This window comes from Onthophagus taurus, chromosome 5, assembly GCF_036711975.1.
Source record: "Onthophagus taurus isolate NC chromosome 5, IU_Otau_3.0, whole genome shotgun sequence".
Taxonomy (NCBI): Eukaryota; Metazoa; Arthropoda; class Insecta; order Coleoptera; family Scarabaeidae; genus Onthophagus; species Onthophagus taurus.
In genome coordinates, this window is record NC_091970.1 from 8,520,671 (window position 1) to 8,541,675 (window position 21,005).

General features: G+C 29.9%; 1 protein-coding gene across 2 annotated transcripts in view; it reads right to left on the reverse strand.

Annotated features, from left to right (window-relative positions):
- LOC111414667 (cell adhesion molecule 3-like) overlaps positions 1 to 21,005 on the reverse strand; it is a 205,067-nt gene that overhangs the window by 166,124 nt on the left and 17,938 nt on the right. Inside the window, exon 2 of one of the 2 annotated variants that reach the window (XM_071195912.1) lies at positions 12,140 to 14,567. In XM_071195912.1, the coding sequence (XP_071052013.1) occupies positions 12,140 to 12,194 (55 nt within the window). In that variant the 5' untranslated portion in view covers positions 12,195 to 14,567. The remainder of the gene's footprint in view (positions 1 to 12,139; positions 14,568 to 21,005) is intronic. The other variant, XM_071195913.1, reaches the window with a different exon arrangement.

The window sequence follows — 21,005 nt, forward strand, 5'->3', positions numbered from 1 at the left end:
TAAGAATAGAGGTTTTAAAAGTGTTGTCTGATTTTTTAAAAATGAATAGGGTTTATTTAAGCACTAAAATATAACCATTACAAACAAAGAGAAATGCATTTTACTATTCCAGCCATTAAAATGAAAAATTTTGGGTCATTATCACTCCGTTAGTAAGTTTCTACAAATTCATATTTAACCAAATGAATTTATGAGGAAAATTTGCGTCGCTAATTCCTAAATATTATAAATTTAAAACAATATGTTTATAATTTACATGGTGCATCATCACCGCGGTTGTGCTTAAATTAGATCTCATCAGAACACGTGTATACAAGAACGGTCTTCTCTTCGTTGCATACCAACTGACAAACACCGTACGTGCATTGTTCCAATTAGTAGCTATGACGATGGCACGTGCAATTCAGCTCTCGTTTATTAAGATCGAGTTAGCCCAAGCTTTGGACAAAAGCTCTACAACACACCTACGAACGAAGGTAGAGGATTCCGCCTACACACGAAAGCTTTTAATTACGAAATGAAATTGTGCTTTAAAATAAACGTATTTATGTAAAACAATTTTTTACACAACGATCCATATGTGTGTTGAAGTTGTCGTGTTTGAGGGGACAAAACGTTTTAGAGATTTTTCGTTTAGCAGAACGATATAGTACTTATAGAGAAACTTCCAAACCAGACGACGAAGTCGTTCGACTTTTCGAGGCATTAAGAATTCGGTAGGATTCTTGAAACGTGTGAGAAAGTTTATAACAGGGCGGTTTATTTCGGACGATTTACTTCCTTCCTATTTTATGGAATTCAATAACCACTTTAACTTTAGTTTTCTTTCAACAAAGATGTTGTGATCTTTTTTATAACTATCTACAAGGCCTTAAAAATCCAACTAAGTGGCACCAATATATATAAAGTTTCAAAATTAATTTTAAATTTGCATTAATACACGAACCGTCTAGACATAAAGATACATATCATTAAAATCGACGATAACTGCACCTATATATACTCCTTAACAATTCCTTTTGGGCCATTCCAAGAAAGTTGTCGTAAAAGAGTGAATGATGAAGAAAATTGCTTTGTTGTTATTGTTCGGTTTGGTGTTAATTATCGACGCATTTCCTTCTGATGAAGTTTCTCCCGATAAACCTCCATCTGATGAAGTAGCAAAAATAGAAGCAAACACTGAACTAAATCAACCGATTGATGATAATGGTAGAAGAAGACCAACTCCTCCGCCTACGATCGAACTGAATATTGTGGAAGGATGGGAAGATGCTTGGGAGCTTGAACAGCATGAAGAATGTGATGCTGAAAGGAATCATGATGAAGATCATGATGAAGATGAAGACGAAGATGAAGACGAAGATGAAGATGAAGACGAAGATGAAGATCATGATGATGATGATGATTAAGATTCCGAGTTTGATAAATATAAATAAATTTGTAACGATTTATAAAATTTATTAACATCTAAAGTTAGAAAAATAAAATTTAACACTTTTTAAGTTCAACTCGAAAAGAAATACTTGTTTGTAAACTAATTTCAAGTAGTATTCGGGGTCGAGACAGTATTGGGAACCATAAATTCGTTAGTTCAGCAGTTTGGACCTACGTTGAACTAACATCGGTGACGGGTAATCGTTTATTTAACGTAATTACACTCCCAAAACCCTAAACCAAAGATTATTCGGGGTTTATTCAACAAAGTGACAACGTGCGACAACAATTACGTTATATAAAGTTGACATTTATAACCGAAAGTTGCCATTTTCTAATCGTCTAGTCAATAAACTTTACAAAAACGTGAAAAGAATAAGATTTTCGTAAAAATCAGAAAATTTTAACATAATTTGATGTATCACACTCTATATTTATCATAAAATTTACTTTTAAAAGGAAAGAGGCGCCATTTTTTAGTGTTTTGTTTTCCGCCATCTTGGATTTTATAAATAATTAAAAATTAAAATATCTCGGAAGGTTTAACACCAAAATAGGTCGTGTTTGGGTTCGTTTCAAATGATTTTTCACAAAGATGAAGAATATTTAAAAATTAAAGTTGACATTTATAACCGGAAGCCACCATTTTTCAATTGTTTTTGAAATTAAATTGCTTTCGTTATCATTTTCAGAAAATTTTAACCTTATTTGATGTATCACACTCTATATTTATCATAAAATTCACTTTTAAAAGCAAAAAGGCGCCATTTTTTAGTGTTTTGTTTTCGGCCATCTTGGTTTTATAAAAACAAAGATATCTTGGGTATTATAATACTTAGATGAGTCGAGTTTGGACTCATTTTACAAGTTTTTTAATTATCTCGAGCAATAATTACGAATCATTTGTTTTCCGCCATCTTGGATTTTATAAATAATTAAAAATCAAAATATCTCGGAAGGTTTAACACCAAAATAGGTCGTATTTGGGTTCGTTTTAAATGATTTTTCACAAAGATTAAGAATATGGTGAAATTAAAGTTGACATTTATAACCGGAAGCCACCATTTTTCAGTTGTTTTTGAAATTAAATTACTTTTATTATCATTTTCAGAAAATTGTAACCTTATTTGATGCATCACACTCTATATTTATCATAAAATTCACTTTTAAAAGCAAAGACGCGCCATTTCTTAGTGTTTTGTTTTCGGCCATCTTGGTTTTATAAAAACAAAGATATCTTGGGTATTATAATACTTAGATGAGTCGAGTTTGGACTCATTTTACAAGTTTTTTAATTATCTCCAACAATAATTACGAATCATTTGTTTTCCGCCATCTTGGATTTTATAAATAATTAAAAATCAAAATATCTCGGAAGGTTTAACACCAAAATAGGTCGTATTTAGGTTCGTTTCAAATGATTTTTCACAAAGATTAAGAATATTTAAAAATTAAAGTTGACATTTATAACCGAAAGCCACGATTTTTCAGATGTTTTTGAAATTAAATTGCTTTTATTATCATTTTCAGAAAATTTTAACCTTATTTGATGCATCACACTCTATATTTATCATAAAATTCACTTTTAAAAGCAAAGAGGTGCCATTTCTTAGTGTTTTGTTTTCGGCCATCTTGGTTTTATAAAAAAAAAAGATATCTTGGGTATTATAATATTTAGATGAGTCGAGTTTGGACTCATTTTACAAGTTTTTTAATTATCTCGAGCAATAATTACGAATCATTTGTTTTCCGCCATCTTGGATTTCACAAATAATTAAAAATTAAAATATCTCGGAAGGTTTAACACCAAAATAGATCGTGTTTGGGTTCGTTTTAAATAATTTTTCACACAGATTAAGAATATGTAGAAATTAAAGTTGACATTTATAACCCGAAGCCACCATTTTTCAGTTGATTTTGAAATTAAATTGCTTTCGTTATCATTTTCAGAAAATTTTAACCTTATTTGATGCATCACACTCTATATTTATCATAAAATTCACTTATAAAAGCAAATAGGCGCATTTTTTAGTGTTTTGTTTTCGGCCATCTTGGTTTTATAAAAACAAAGATATCTTGGGTATTATAATACTTAGATGAGTCGAGTTTGGACTCATTTTACAAGTTTTTTAATTATCTCCAGCAACAATTACGAATCATTTGTTTTCCGCCATCTTGGATTTTATAAATAATTAAAAATCAAAATATCTCGGAAGGTTTAACACCAAAATAGGTCGTGTTTGGGTTCGTTTCAAATGATTTTTCATAAAGATTAAGAATATTTAAAATATAAAATTGACATTTACAACCGGAAGCCACCGTTTTTCAGTTGTTTTTGAAATTAAATTACTTTTATTATCATTTTCAGAAAATTGTAACCTTATTTGATGCATCACACTCTATATTTATCATAAAATTCACTTTTAAAAGCAAAGACGCGCCATTTCTTAGTGTTTTGTTTTCGGCCATCTTGGTTTTATAAAAACAAAGATATTTTGGGTATTATAATACTTAGACGAGTCCAGTTTGGACTCATTTTACAAGTTTTTTAATTATCTACAACAATAATTACGAATCATTTGTTTTCCGCCATCTTGGATTTTATAAATAATTAAAAATCAAAATATCTCGGAAGGTTTAAAACCAAAATAGGTCGTGTTTAGGTTCGTTTCAAATGATTTTTCACAAAGATTAAGAATATTTAAAAATTAAAGTTGACATTTATAACCGAAAGCCACGATTTTTCAGATGTTTTTGAAATTAAATTGCTTTTATTATCATTTTCAGAAAATTTTAACCTTATTTGATGCATCACACTCTATATTTATCATAAAATTCACTTTTAAAAGCAAAGAGGTGCCATTTTTTAGTGTTTTGTTTTCGGCCATCTTGGTTTTATAAAAAAAAAGATATCTTGGGTATTATAATATTTAGATGAGTCGATTTTGGACTCATTTTACAAGTTTTTTAATTATCTCGAGCAATAATTACGAATCATTTGTTTTCCGCCATCTTGGATTTTACAAATAATTAAAAATCAAAGTATCTCGGAACGTTTAACACCAAAATAAGTCGTGTTTGGGTTCGTTTCAAATGATTTTTCACAAAGATTAAGAATATTAAAAAATTAATATTGACATTTATAACCGGAAGCCACAATTTTTCAGTTGATTTTGAAATTAAATTGCTTTCGTTATCATTTTCAGAAAATTTTAACCTTATTTGATGTATCACACTCTATGTTTATCATAAAATTCACTTTTAAAAGCAAAAAGGCGCCATTTTTTAGTGTTTTGTTTTCGGCCATCTTGGTTTTATAAAAACAAAGATATCTTGGGTATTATAATACTTAGATTAGTCGAGTTTGGACTCATTTTACAAGTTTTTTAATTATCTCCAACAATAATTACGAATCATTTGTTTTCCGCCATCTTGGATTTTATAAATAATTAAAAATCAAAATATCTCGGAAGGTTTAACACCAAAATAGGTCGTGTTTGGGTTCGTTTTAAATGATTTTTCACAAAGATGAAGAATATTTAAAAATTAAAGTTGACATTTATAACCGGAAGCCACCATTTTTCAATTGTTTTTGAAATTAAATTGCTTTCGTTATCATTTTCAGAAAATTTTAACCTTATTTGATGTATCACACTCTATGTTTATCATAAAATTCACTTTTAAAAGCAAAAAGGCGCCATTTTTTAGTGTTTTGTTTTCGGCCATCTTGGTTTTATAAAAACAAAGATATCTTGGGTATTATAATACTTAGATGAGTCGAGTTTGGACTCATTTTATAAGTTTTTTAATTATCTCGAGCAATAATTACGAATCATTTGTTTTCCGCCATCTTGGATTTTACAAATAATTAAAAATCAAAGTATCTCGGAATGTTTAACACCAAAATAAGTCGTGTTTGGGTTCGTTTTAAATGATTTTTCACAAAGATGAAGAATATTTAAAAATTAAAGTTGACATTTATAACCGGAAGCCACCATTTTTCAATTGTTTTTGAAATTAAATAGCTTTCGTTATCATTTTCAGAAAATTTTAACCTTATTTGATGCATCACACTCTATACTTATCATAAAATTCACTTTTAAAAGCAAAGAGGCGCCATTTTTTAGTGCTTTGTTTTCGGCCATCTTGGTTTTATAAAAAAAAAGATATCTTGGGTATTATAATACTTAGATGAGTCGAGTTTGGACTCATTTTACAAGTTTTTTAATTATCTCCAGCAACAATTACGAATCATTTGTTTTCCGCCATCTTGGATTTTATAAATAATTAAAAATCAAAATATCTCGGAAGGTTTAACACCAAAATAGGTCGTGTTTGGGTTCGTTTCAAATGATTTTTCATAAAGATTAAGAATATTTAAAATATAAAATTGACATTTACAACCGGAAGCCACCGTTTTTCAGTTGTTTTTGAAATTAAATTACTTTTATTATCATTTTCAGAAAATTGTAACCTTATTTGATGCATCACACTCTATATTTATCATAAAATTCACTTTTAAAAGCAAAGACGCGCCATTTCTTAGTGTTTTGTTTTCGGCCATCTTGGTTTTATAAAAACAAAGATATTTTGGGTATTATAATACTTAGACGAGTCCAGTTTGGACTCATTTTACAAGTTTTTTAATTATCTACAACAATAATTACGAATCATTTGTTTTCCGCCATCTTGGATTTTATAAATAATTAAAAATCAAAATATCTCGGAAGGTTTAAAACCAAAATAGGTCGTGTTTAGGTTCGTTTCAAATGATTTTTCACAAAGATTAAGAATATTTAAAAATTAAAGTTGACATTTATAACCGAAAGCCACGATTTTTCAGATGTTTTTGAAATTAAATTGCTTTTATTATCATTTTCAGAAAATTTTAACCTTATTTGATGCATCACACTCTATATTTATCATAAAATTCACTTTTAAAAGCAAAGAGGTGCCATTTTTTAGTGTTTTATTTTCGGCCATCTTGGTTTTATAAAAAAAAAGATATCTTGGGTATTATAATATTTAGATGAGTCGATTTTGGACTCATTTTACAAGTTTTTTAATTATCTCGAGCAATAATTACGAATCATTTGTTTTCCGCCATCTTGGATTTTACAAATAATTAAAAATCAAAGTATCTCGGAACGTTTAACACCAAAATAAGTCGTGTTTGGGTTCGTTTCAAATGATTTTTCACAAAGATTAAGAATATTAAAAAATTAATATTGACATTTATAACCGGAAGCCACAATTTTTCAGTTGATTTTGAAATTAAATTGCTTTCGTTATCATTTTCAGAAAATTTTAACCTTATTTGATGTATCACACTCTATGTTTATCATAAAATTCACTTTTAAAAGCAAAAAGGCGCCATTTTTTAGTGTTTTGTTTTCGGCCATCTTGGTTTTATAAAAACAAAGATATCTTGGGTATTATAATACTTAGATTAGTCGAGTTTGGACTCATTTTACAAGTTTTTTAATTATCTCCAACAATAATTACGAATCATTTGTTTTCCGCCATCTTGGATTTTATAAATAATTAAAAATCAAAATATCTCGGAAGGTTTAACACCAAAATAGGTCGTGTTTGGGTTCGTTTTAAATGATTTTTCACAAAGATGAAGAATATTTAAAAATTAAAGTTGACATTTATAACCGGAAGCCACCATTTTTCAATTGTTTTTGAAATTAAATTGCTTTCGTTATCATTTTCAGAAAATTTTAACCTTATTTGATGTATCACACTCTATGTTTATCATAAAATTCACTTTTAAAAGCAAAAAGGCGCCATTTTTTAGTGTTTTGTTTTCGGCCATCTTGGTTTTATAAAAACAAAGATATCTTGGGTATTATAATACTTAGATGAGTCGAGTTTGGACTCATTTTATAAGTTTTTTAATTATCTCGAGCAATAATTACGAATCATTTGTTTTCCGCCATCTTGGATTTTACAAATAATTAAAAATCAAAGTATCTCGGAATGTTTAACACCAAAATAAGTCGTGTTTGGGTTCGTTTTAAATGATTTTTCACAAAGATGAAGAATATTTAAAAATTAAAGTTGACATTTATAACCGGAAGCCACCATTTTTCAATTGTTTTTGAAATTAAATAGCTTTCGTTATCATTTTCAGAAAATTTTAACCTTATTTGATGCATCACACTCTATACTTATCATAAAATTCACTTTTAAAAGCAAAGAGGCGCCATTTTTTAGTGCTTTGTTTTCGGCCATCTTGGTTTTATAAAAAAAAAGATATCTTGGGTATTATAATACTTAGATGAGTCGAGTTTGGACTCATTTTACAAGTTTTTTAATTATCTCGAGCAATAATTACGAATCATTTGTTTTCCGCCATCTTGGATTTTACAAATAATTTAAAATTAAAATATCTCGGAAGATTTAACACCAAAATAGGTCGTGTTTGGGTTCGTTTCAAATGATTTTTCACAAAGATGAAGAATATTTAAAAATTAAAGTTGACATTTATAACCGGAAGCCACCATTTTTCAATTGTTTTTGAAATTAAATAGCTTTCGTTATCATTTTCAGAAAATTTTAACCTTATTTGATACATCACACTCTATATTTATCATAAAATTCACTTTTAAAAGCAAAGAGGCGCCATTTTTTAGTGTTTTTTTTCCGCCATCTTGGTTTTATAGAAACTGAGATATCTTGGGTCTTATAATACCTAGATGTGTCAAGTTTGGACTCATTTTAAAGGATTTTTAATTTTCTAACGTAATATTTATTAATCATTTGTTTTCCGCCATCTTGGATTTCATAAAAATTTAAAAATAAAAATATCTCGGAAAGTTTAATACCAAAATAGGTCGTGTTTGGGTTCATTTTCGTTAAATTTCGGGTTAAATCGTTAACCGAAGATTCAACAAAGTGATAACGCTACGACAATTGCGTTACTTTTATATCAAATTTAGGAGTTAAAATTGGATAATTCCGTTGAAATGATTGCATTTTTATTGCGGACATAAAACGAGAAAGTAATCTTTTTGTAACTTTTTGGAGGCGATTCAAAGGAGCACGATTACGAGGGAATATCAAGCAATAAAATTTTAGTCTCTGCTGGATATTAACTTTCGTGGTTTGAACTTAACTCGTTAATGGGTTAGACTTAAAGTTGTGAAATAATAATCGAAATAAATGACTAAAACAGTGAAAGATTAGGTGTCATGACCACAAAAGTCAGAAATATTTTTTTCAATTAGCTTTTCCCCAAACACGATGAGGTAATCTGTCTTTTCATAAAAATCGGATCCCTCTTTTCCCGCTTTTCCGCCCGCCTATTGTCGGGCTTTTTCAAAGAGGCTAAGAAGAAAAAAGAATTCTAAACATATTTAAGACCTTTTGTGCTGACCCCTAACCTCCGGTCTTTGATACACGTGCAGCTTTGAAGTAGTTAATTATTTTGACGAATTTTTTTGGGGCTTCTATTGCTGGAGATTTAATTAATTAATTAGCGGATCGTTAAAATCTCGAATTGAGTAAAGGAGATCGCAAAAAGGAAAGTTGCACTGTATACGTAATTAGAAGGATTTCGTCGTCGAGCTTTGTAGTTAACGGCAATCGCGAAAATGCACGGTAATGGCAATGGCCATAGTTAACCCGAGCTATAAATAGGAATTACCCAGTTAGCGATAGGAAGGATGGTGGTGCAACAGAAGATCGATACTTAACAAAGCTCTTTTGTACTAAATTACCACACAAAAAAAAATAAACCCCAATAAAAATTCAATAACAACCCAAACTAATTCATTTTACATCCAAAAAAGGGCGTTGTTAAAGAATGTGTTAAAACACCAAATCCTAAATGGCATTAATCAACACCGTAATGCGTTATACCACCAAACGCTTTGTAACTACCGTACGAAATGGGCTTCTGGCAATCTACCAAAACGCCGGCTAATAACTCGATGCATTAATTGCCTCCCAAGTGTTATTCCACATTAATTCAGGAGAAGTTATGGAAGTCCTGAAAACTCGAAGCTGAACCAAACCCACCCGAACCAACGACCTTCTCTACCTTGTTATCGCTTCGTACATTCGCGTTTCCGCATGCAAATTGACATAAATATGGATGATATAACGCGGGCACATCACAATGGGTGAAAAATTGTTGATATACTGATGAGATTTTTTGCATAAAAAAAAATTTTGGTTACTTTTAGTTGGAAAATGTTTTGATAATAAGTTATGAGAGTACTGTAATCAGTTCAATGCTCTCTTCGTGATGAGAAGTAGTAAAAGTTGATGGCCCTAGGTGTTCAGAGCCACCTGGCTAAATTAGCCAACGCCTTTAAACCTCCACACCTCAAAACTTTATATTAAAAAACAAAAATTTTAAGCAGTGCAAATTATAATCGATTAAAAAAATTTTTATACTCAAATTAATTAAAATGACTAAGATTTTTGTAATAATCAGAAAATTTTAACCTAATTTCATGTATCGCACCCTATATTTATTACAAAATTCACTTTTAAATGTATAAATGACACAAATAATTAGTGTTTTGTTTTCGGCCATATTGATTTTATAAAAACAAAGATATCTTGGGTGTTATTACACCTACATCGATCGAGTTTGGACTTATTTCACAAGTTTTTTAATTATGTATCGTAATATTTATGAAACCATTTTCTTTTTCGCGACACCATTTAATAAATTTTTCAAAAATGTCAAAAAGTATAAGATTTTCGTAAAGATTGGAAAATTTTAACCTAATTTGATGTGTCACACCCCATATTTATCGTAAAGTTTACTTTTAAAAATAAAGATGCGCCATTTTTTAGTGTTTTGTTTTCCGCCATCTTGGATTTTATAAATAATTAAAAATCAAAATATCGCGGAAGGTTTAACACCAAAATAGGTCGTGTTTGGGTTCGTTTCAAATGATTTTTCACAAAGATTAAGAATATTTAAAAATTAAAGTTGACATTTATAACCGGAAGCCACTGTTTTTTAGTTATTTTTGAAATTAAATTGCTTTTTTTATCATTTTCAGAAAATTTTAACCTTATTTGATGCCTCACACTCTATATTCATCATAAAATTCACTTTTAAACGCAAAGAGGCGCCATTTTTTAGTGTTTTGTTTTCGGCCATCTTGGTTTTATAAAAACAAAGATATCTTAGGTACTATAATATTTAGATGAGTCGAGTTTGGACTCATTTTACAAGTTTTTTAATTATCTCTAGTAATAATTACGAATCATTTGTTTTCCGCCATCTTGGAGTTTATAAATAATTAAAAATCAAAATATCTCGGAGGGTTTAACACCAAAATAGGTCGTGTTTGGGTTCGTTTCAAATGTTTTTTCACAAAGATTAAGAATATTTAAAAATTAAAGTTGACATTTATAACCGGAAGCCACTGTTTTTTAGTTATTTTTGAAATTAAATTGCTTTTGTTATCATTTTCAGAAAATTTTAACCTTATTTGATGCATCACACTCTATATCTATCATAAAATTCACTTTTAAAAGCAAAGAGGCGCCATTTTTTAGTGTTTTGTTTTCGGCCATCTTGGTTTTATAAAAATAAAGATATCTTGGGTATTATAATACTTAGATGAGTCGAGTTTGGACTCATTTTACAAGTTTTTTAATTATCTCCAGCAACAATTACGAATCATTTGTTTTCCGCCATCTTGGATTTTATAAATAATTAAAAATCAAAATATCTCGGAAGGTTTAACACCAAAATAGGTCGTGTTTGGATTCGTTTCAAATGATTTTTCACAAAGATTAAGAATATTTAAAAATTAAAGTTGACATTTTTCAGTTGTTTTTGAAATTAAATTGCTTTTGTATCTTTTTCAGAAAATTTTAACCCAATTTAATGTATCACACCCTATTTATCATAAAATTCGCTTTTAAAAGCGCCATTTTTTAGTGTTTTGTTTTCGGCCATCTTGGTTTTATAAAAACAAAGATATCTTGGGTATTATTACTCCTAGATATGTCGAGTTTGGACTCATTTTAAAAGACTTTTAATTATCTACCACAATAAACACGACTCATTTGTTTTCCGCCATCTTGGATTTTATAAATATTAAAAAATCGAAATATCTCGCAAAGATTAATACCAAAATAGGTCGAAATTTTTAATTCTTATCTACCATGATGAAATTCTTCGAGTTTCTCATAAAATTTTTTTCCAATACAAATTCCCCATTATTACGGCATGAATAAATCAATTCTAAACGTTGTTTTTTCGTAATCGCGTTTGAGTATCGTTCGAGAAATTATTTCTAATGGTTTCGATGTAAATGCTCAACAACGAAAGAGAGAAGAGAGAGAGAAATTGAAACAAATTACATAAATGTTAATTTATTAAGTATAGGGTCAGTCCAAATGGTTGTTTTAAAATTACCACAAGAAAATTTGCAATTAGATGCGTAAATTTGAATTTCAAAACGGAAATCTTTCATCAAGATCCAATATTACCTCTTAAACAAGACCCGGTTAATTTAAATACGAAATGAGGTTGAAAAACGAGTCGTTATTTATCATCTTTTCGAAAACAACTACACAAGTCGTGAAACAAAAATTATTTCAAAAAGCAATGTTATAAAAAATAATAAAATTACAACCGTGGCGAATAAAATTATTAATTCAACAACCGTTAAACATGCAACGATTTTTTTCCGTCCTCCATAAAGAAAAGTAAAGTACTTACCCCCCATGTATATAAGAAGCATGATTACGACATCCTTGAAAAGGGAGCTTTCCATAGTTTTTGATTTCGACGTCAATAATTATCCAACCCTGCGACAAAGTGATTAGGTTACGTTTTTATAAGTAACATTACAAACGCAAAGTTACGATTAGCACATATTTTAATGTCGCCACCAGTTGGAACCCGGTTGTTCGTTTAGCGTGCCAAAACAAATTATAGAGGTACAGCAAAGTTAATTGTCGGGTAAAAGGGCTAAATGCAAATCGGGTTACATGTGTTGGAAACGATTTTTTTACTCATTAAGTATTGATTTTTTTGCGGTTCGTTTTAATGGGTTAAACCTCCAATAAAATTTCGATATAACGGACTAATACAGGGAAGGGAGTGTCCGTAATTTTTTTTGCTACTGCCAAATTTGAATTGTGTGTACTCATCGTGTTCCTTAAATCATTTTGCACATCTTAGGAACAAAAAAATTTAAAAAATTAAAATTGCGGATTTAGAAGTTAAGGGATTAAGTGTTTTTGTCATTGCCAAAATTGAAATGTGTGTATTAGTCGTGTTCCCAAGGATTTTTTACATAGTCTAGAAGCAAAAATTTTTTGAAAAATTAAAATTTCAAATTTAAAGCTGAAGGAACGACTTTTTGCAACCGTGTAATTTTTTTTGCTACTGCCAATTTTAAATTGTGTGTACTCATCGTGTACCTTGAGTCATTTTGAACATCTTAGGAACAAAAAAAACGAAAAAATTCAAAATTGCGCATTTATTAATTAAGGGATTAAGTACTTTTTTCATTGCCAAAATTGAAATGTGTGTATTAGTCGTGTTCCCAAGGATTTTTTACATAGTCTAGAAGCAAAAAATTGTTGAAAAATTAAAATTTCAAATTTAAAGCTGAAGGAACGACTTTTTGCAATCGTGTAATTTTTTTTGCTACTGCCAAGTTTGAATTGTATGTACTCATCGTGTTCCTTAAGTCATTTTGAACATATTAGGAACAAAAAAAACGAAAAAATTCAAAATTGCGCATTTATTAATTGAGGGATTAAGTACTTTTTTCATTGCCAAAATTGAAATGTGTGTATTAGTCGTGTCCCCAAGGATTTTTTACATAGTCTAGAAGCAAAAAATTTTTGAAAAATTAAAATTTCAAATTTTGAGCTAAAGGAACGACTTTTTGCAACCGTGTAATTTTTTTTGCTACTGCCAATTTTGAATTGTGTGTACTCATCGTGTACCTTGGGTCATTTAGAACATGTTAGGAACAAAAAAATTCTAGTGTTAGTTCCACTTTTAGTTCAGTAAAAATATACAACAATCAATACATTTTTTTTTAAATATTAACAAAAAAAATCATTTTTCAACGATGTAGAAACTGTGGAAGAAATATTAATAATATTCATAGTACAAGACGATGAGGGATGGAAGTTCGTGATAGATGGAAACGAGGCAAATGCCTCACATCCCTTTTGAACTCCCATTTTCGCCCTCTCGCGTTCTCCTTTGAAACTAGGTAGCGAAAAGTAGCCGGCGTGCTATGCAGATGTTTTAATATAAATGGCACGCGATATTTCCCTTTCTTCAACAGGTCGAGTTGTCGACCATTTGTCAATATCACGGGCAGAGAGTTTCACCAAACTAAACGGGGTGGGTTAACCCCACTTTCTGATACCTCTCTAAAAATATAGACTGAAACGAAATTGTACCACAACGAAAAAAAAAATGTTTTTTGTGCGGACGTTTATTTTCGACTAATTTGGAGAACGTTTCGAATTTAAACTGTCAACTTAATGTGGGGGGTTATTTGTAACTCTTGGAGTGAATGAGTAAATACTAAGAGTAAAAATGGAGATTTATTAACTTAATTTGCTCGACGTTGGGCTGGTTTTGCGATTTCCAGTTTGAGTTGATCGTGCCCCCGCTGGCTGTTGGTTTACAGTTTTACAAGCGGTGGGAAGTAAATACTGGAACGGTGTCTAAAAATAATTTTATCGCCTATCGACCAACCCCGTTATAACCCCCGTTTATTTATATACTGAAAGGGAAAGGTTGACTTTCCAAAAAGATCAAAGTTAAAACCGAAATATTAATTTATTGTCTCAAAAATTGCTTTTGATCTCTACCATTAATACTGTTGGCAGAAAAACATTCATTTTATGTCTCTGGTTCTCCATATTCCAGCACCATCTTGTATCGATCCAGATATTTTGTACAAAATTCGTTTTTCAAAGACTCCAGGCTCCTTAGTTTAGCTAAGTATTGTAGCAAATTGGCAAAATTCTGGCAGATTACTAGATACTCATAATTCAAGTGTAGATACTGTTTGCAGAAGACTTGATACTGTTGGCAGAAGGCTAGATACTGCTAGAAGATTGAATATTGCTGATAGAGATAATTTGATCTAGTTGCTAACATCTAAAAACTCCTGAAAAAATACTTAATTACACCACAATCCATCTATAAAATAACAAAATATTGCAGACAGATCACTAGAGACTGCATATACAAGACTAAATACTGCTGACAGAAGATTAATACTGTTTGTAAAAGATTAGATATTGTCACCAGAAAGTTACTACTGCTTCCAGAACTCTCAACTCCCATAAATTCGTTAGTTCAGCAGTTTGGACCAACGTTGAACTAACATCGGTGACGGGTAATCGTCTATTTAAGGTAATTACACTCCCAAAACCCTAAACCAAAGATTATTCGGGGTTTATTCAACAAAGTGACAACGTTGCGACAACAATTACGTTATATAAAGTTGACATTTATAACAAAAAGTTGCCATTTTTAAATCGTCCAGTCAATAAGCTTTACAAAAACGTGAAAAGAATAAGATTTTCGTAAAAATCAGAAAATTTTAACATAATTTGATGTATCACACTCTATATTTATCATAAAATTCACTTTTAAACACAAAGAGGCGCCATTTTTTAGTGTTTTGTTTTCCGCCATATTGGATTTTATAAATAATTAAAAATCAAAACATCTCGGAATGTTTAACACCAAAATAGGTCGTGTTTAGGTTCGTTTCAAATGATTTTTCACAAAGATTAAGAATATTTAAAATATAAAATTGACATTTATAACCGGAAGCCACCATTTTTCAGTTGTTTTTGAAATTAAATTACTTTTGTTATCTTTTTCGGAAAATTTTAACCTTATTTGATGCATTACACTCTATATTTATCATAAAATTCACTTTTAAAAGCAAAGAGGCGCCATTTTTTAGTGTTTTGTTTTCGGCCATCTTGGTTTTATAAAAACAAAGATGTCTTGGGTATTATAATACTTAGATGAGTCGAGTTTGGACTCATTTTACAAGTTTTTTAATTATCTCCAGCAATAATTACGAATCATTTGTGTTCCGCCATCTTGGATTTTATAAATAATTAAAAATCAAAATATCTCGGAAGGTTTAACACCAAAATAGGTCGTGTTTAGGTTCGTTTCAAATGTTTTTTCACAAAGATTAAGAATATTTAAAATATAAAATTGACATTTATAACCGGAAGCCACCATTTTTCAGTTGATTTTGAAATTAAATTACTTTTGTTATCTTTTTCGGAAAATTTTAACCTTATTTGATGCATTACACTCTATATTTATCATAAAATTCACTTTTAAAAGCAAAGAGGCGCCATTTTTTAGTGTTTTGTTTTCGGCCATCTTGGTTTTATAAAAACAAAGATGTCTTGGGTATTATAATACTTAGATGAGTCGAGTTTGGACTCATTTTACAAGTTTTTTAATTATCTCCAGCAATAATTACGAATCATTTGTGTTCCGCCATCTTGGATTTTATAAATAATTCAAAATCAAAATATTTCGGAAGGTTTAACACCAAAATAGGTCGTGTTTGGGTTCGTTTCAAATAATTTTTCACAAAGATTAAGAATATTTAAAAATTAAAGTTGACATTTATAACCGGAAGCCACGATTTTTCAGATGTTTTTGAAATTAAATTGCTTTTGTTATCATTTTCAGAAAATTTTAACTTTATTTGATGCATCACACTCTATATTTATCATAAAATTCACTTTTAAAAGCAAAGAGGCGCCATTTTTTAGTGTTTTGTTTTCGGCCATCTTGGTTTTATAAAAACAAAGATGTCTTGGGTATTATAATACTTAGATGAGTCGAGTTTGGACTCATTTTACAAGTTTTTTAATTATCTCCAGCAATAATTACGAATCATTTGTGTTCCGCCATCTTGGATTTTATAAATAATTCAAAATCAAAATATTTCGGAAGGTTTAACACCAAAATAGGTCGTGTTTGGGTTCGTTTCAAATAATTTTTCACAAAGATTAAGAATATTTAAAAATTAAAGTTGACATTTATAACCGGAAGCCACGATTTTTCAGATGTTTTTGAAATTAAATTGCTTTTGTTATCATTTTCAGAAAATTTTAACCTTATTTGATGCATCACACTCTATATTTATCATAAAATTCACTTTTAAAAGCAGAGAGGCGCCATTTTTTAGTGTTTTGTTTTCGGCCATCTTGGTTTCATAAAAACAAAGATATCTTGGGTATTATAATACTTAGATGAGTCGAGTTTGGACTCATTTTACAAGTTTTTTAATTATCTATAGCAATAATTACGAATCATTTGTGTTCCACCATCTTGGATTTTATAAATAATTCAAAATCAAAATATCTCGGAAGGTTTAACACCAAAAGAGGTCGTGTTTGGGTTCGTTTCAAATGATTTTTCACAAAGATTAAGAATATTTAAAAATTAAAGTTGACATTTATAACCGGAAGCCACCATTTTTCAGATGTTTTTGAAATTAAATTGCTTTTGTTATAATTTTCAGAAAATTTTAACCTTACTTGATGCATCACATTCTATATTTATCATAAAATTCACTTTTAAAAGCAAAGAGGCGCCATTTTTTAGTGTTTTGTTTTCGGCCATCTTGGTTTCATAAAAACAAAGATATCTTAGGTATTATAATACTTAGATGAGTCGAGTTTGGACTCATTTTACAAGTTTTTTAATTATCTCTAGCAATAATTACGAATCATTTGTGTTCCGCCATCTTGGATTTTATAAATAATTAAAAATCAAAATATCTCGGAAGGTTTAACACCAAAATAGGTCGTGTTTGGGTTCGTTTCAAATGATTTTTCACAAAGATTAAGAATATTTAAAAATTAAAGTTGACAGTTATAACCGGAAGCCACCATTTTTCAGATGTTTTTGAAATTAAATTGCTTTTGTTATAATTTTCAGAAAATTTTAACCTTACTTGATGCATCACACTCTATATTTATCATAAAATTCACTATTAAAAGCAAAGAGGTGCCATTTTTTAGTGTTTTATTTCGGCCATCTTGGTTTTATAGAAACTAAGATATCTTCGGTGTAATAATACCTAGATGTGTCAAGTTTGGACTCATTTTAAAGGATTTTTAATTTTCTAACTTAGTATTTATTAATCATTTGTTTTCCGCCATCTTGGATTTTACAAAAATTTAAAAATCGAAATATCTCTAGCTAATAGGGCAAAGCGATAGATACTGCTTCTAGAACCACTTACAGAAGACTATATAGAACTGGTGAAAGACTATATAGTAGAAAATAGAAAACTACGTGTTATAAGACTAAATAGTGCGTTAGGAAGATTAATACTGCTGTTAAAGGATTAGATATTGCTACTAGAAGGTTACTACTGCCTTCCAGAAGTCTGGATAACATGAGCAGAAGACTAAATACTGTTGGCAGAAACCTAGGGTATACTGCCAATGGGTGATTTACTAAGATACTAAATCTCACTAAGTCTGAAAGGCTAGAAACTGTGAAAATATCCTAAAAATGAATATATGCTTTAAGAAAGTATTACTTTATAATAAATAATTTGTCGTGATCATCTGTAAACCTCCCAGTTCGTATTAAATTTCTATCGTCCAATTCGATTCAATTCACCATCAATTTTATCAAGAAGGGGTACCGAGTTAAAAGAGGTTCTCTAACTCTCCCGGACAGTTACATAATGCTTTGGTCGTCTTCGGTCGTCGCAATTGAAAAATCAATTGGAACAAAACGCTGACTTGTGAGTCGCCCGGATTCCGTATCTATAAGCTTTTTCCCCGGATCGGAACATAAACGATGGTCGGTTTCTTGAACTTGAAAAGATGTACTACGACGATCCATTGTCCGAAAGTTCCGGGGGTTATGAAAGTTGTAACATTGGCTTCGATGCGAACTGATCGTGTTCATCGTAAACTTTGATAGTCTTCCATAAAAATTTCGATATTCTTGTTAGAATTGTTCAACATATTTCAAATCAAATCTATAAATAATGAATTTGTAAACGTCCATGAATTCGATAATGGTAAAGGTTAACGGCTACAACCGACGTTCCCCTATTTCCATGAAATGGAAATGACATCAAGTTTTTTTAAAGCTAAAATAATTTATTTAAAACTTTATTTTTGCTTCCCTAATGTATTCGGGATGTGTATTCCGAGTTGTTTTAGAAACGAAACGAGTTCTATCTAGAATAAAGTGCGACAGCAACAAGTTGAAACTTGTACGGTTGCCAACATTCAGACGTGTAATGGAATATTAAGCGATCTTTATTGGATTTTTACATCAAAAAAAATTTAATTTATGAACAAACAATTTTGAGGGAGGATAATTCTGGCTTTCACCAGATTATCCCGGTTTGAATGTGGAGGGTCGGGATTTAATTTCCACGAACTGGGTTTTCTGGAAACACGACATGGTCTATGAGTAAAAGTTGAAATTTTTAATTTTGATATGCCTTTTTGGTTTAGCCGTACGTCTGAAGACGAAAAAAACCGAAACAAACTTTCAGTTGTCAATGTCAACTTTAATTTTGACATATTTGTCAATTTCATAAAAAATCCTTTAAAATGAGTCCAAACTCGATATATTTAACTTTCATATTAATGGAAATACAATCACTTCCGGTTTGAAACGTCAACGTCAATTTTGACATATTTGTCATCTTCATTAAAAAACCTTTAAAATGAGTCCAAACATGATGCACTTATCTCAAAAAACAAAAAAGTTTGAATAAAAAACATTAAACCTGAAGTTGGCAACAATGAAGATAGCAATTTAATTTTTAAATATTAATACCAACCTTAATTTTTGATTTTTTTCTTTTGTTATATTTTTGTTTTTGTGAGAAATATTAAACATTTTATAAAAAATTAAGAATATGTCAAAATGACATTGACATTTCAAACCGGAAGTTGCTTATTTCTCGAGTAATATCGGAATTAAACGTATCATGTTTGGACTCATTTTAAAGGATTTTTCACGACGATTACAAATATGTCAAAATTGACGTTGACATTAATAACCGGAAGTTGACCATAACTTCTTTAATATTGAAGATAAATATGTCGTGTTTGTACTCATTTTAAAGGATTTTTAATGAAGATGACAAATATGCCAAAATTGAAATTGCTGGTTTAATATTTTCAGAGAACGCATTTTTTTCTTATACAACCATATGATTTGATATGTTCATCGCGTAGAGGGATTTATCCTCTATTAAAATGTGCAAAAAAACATATGCATTACATTTAAAATAACAATATTGGTTGCAATAGCAACGAAACAAAAAACAATGCAAACAAGCAAATAGCAACATTCCAGACATTTGGCACACCTGTATATAATTTTTTTGTAAATATTAACAAAAAAAAATCATTTTTAACAAAGTAGAAACTGCGTGAGAAATATTAATATTGAGAAAACAAGACGATGAGGGATGGAAGTTCGTGATAGATGGAAACGAGGCAAATGCCTCGCATCCCTTTTAAACTCCCGTTTTCGCCCTCTCGCGTTCTCCAAAAAGTTCGAACTTTCAAGTTTTAATTTTGACATATTTGACAACTTCATAAAAAATCCTTTAAAATGAGTCCAAACTCGACATATTTAACTTTAATATTAATGGAAATACAATCACTTCCGGTTTGAAACGTCAACGTCAATTTTGACATATTTGCCATCTTCATTAAAAACCCTTTAAAATGAGTCCAAACAAGACGCACTTATCTCTAAAAACAAAAAAGTTAGAATAAAAAACATTAACCCCATAAGTTGGCAACAATGAAGATAGCGATTTAATTTTTAAATATTAATACCAACCTTAATTTTTTATTTTTTTTTTTTTGTTATATCTTTGTTTTTGTGAGAAATATTAAACATTTTATAAAAAATTAAGAATATGTCAAAATGACATTGACATTTCAAACCGGAAGTTGCTTATTTCTCGAGTAATATCGGAATTAAACGTATCATGTTTGGACTCATTTTAAAGAATTTTTCACGACGATTACAAATATGTCAAAATTGACGTTGACATTCCTAACCGGAAGTTGACCATAACTTCTTTAATATTGAAGATAAATATGTCGTGTTTGTACTCATTTTAAAGGATTTTTAATGAAGATGACAAATATGTCAAAATTGACGTTGACATTGTTAACCGGAAGTTGACCATAACTTCTTCAATATTGAAGATAAATATGTCGTGTTTGTACTCATTTTAAAGGATTTTTAATGAAGATGACAAATATGCCAAAATTGAAATTGCTGATTTAATATTTTCAGAAAACGCATTTTTTTCTTATGCAACCATATGATTTGATATGTTCATCGCGTAGAGGGATTTATCCTCTATTAAAATGTGCAAAAAAACATATGCATTACATTTAAAATAACAATATTGGTTGCCATAGCAACGAAACAAAAAACAATGCAAACAAGCAAATAGCTACATTCCAGACATTTTTCAATAATGTAGAAACTGCGTGAGAAATATTAATATTCAGCAAACAAGACGATGAGGGATGGAAGTTCGTGATAG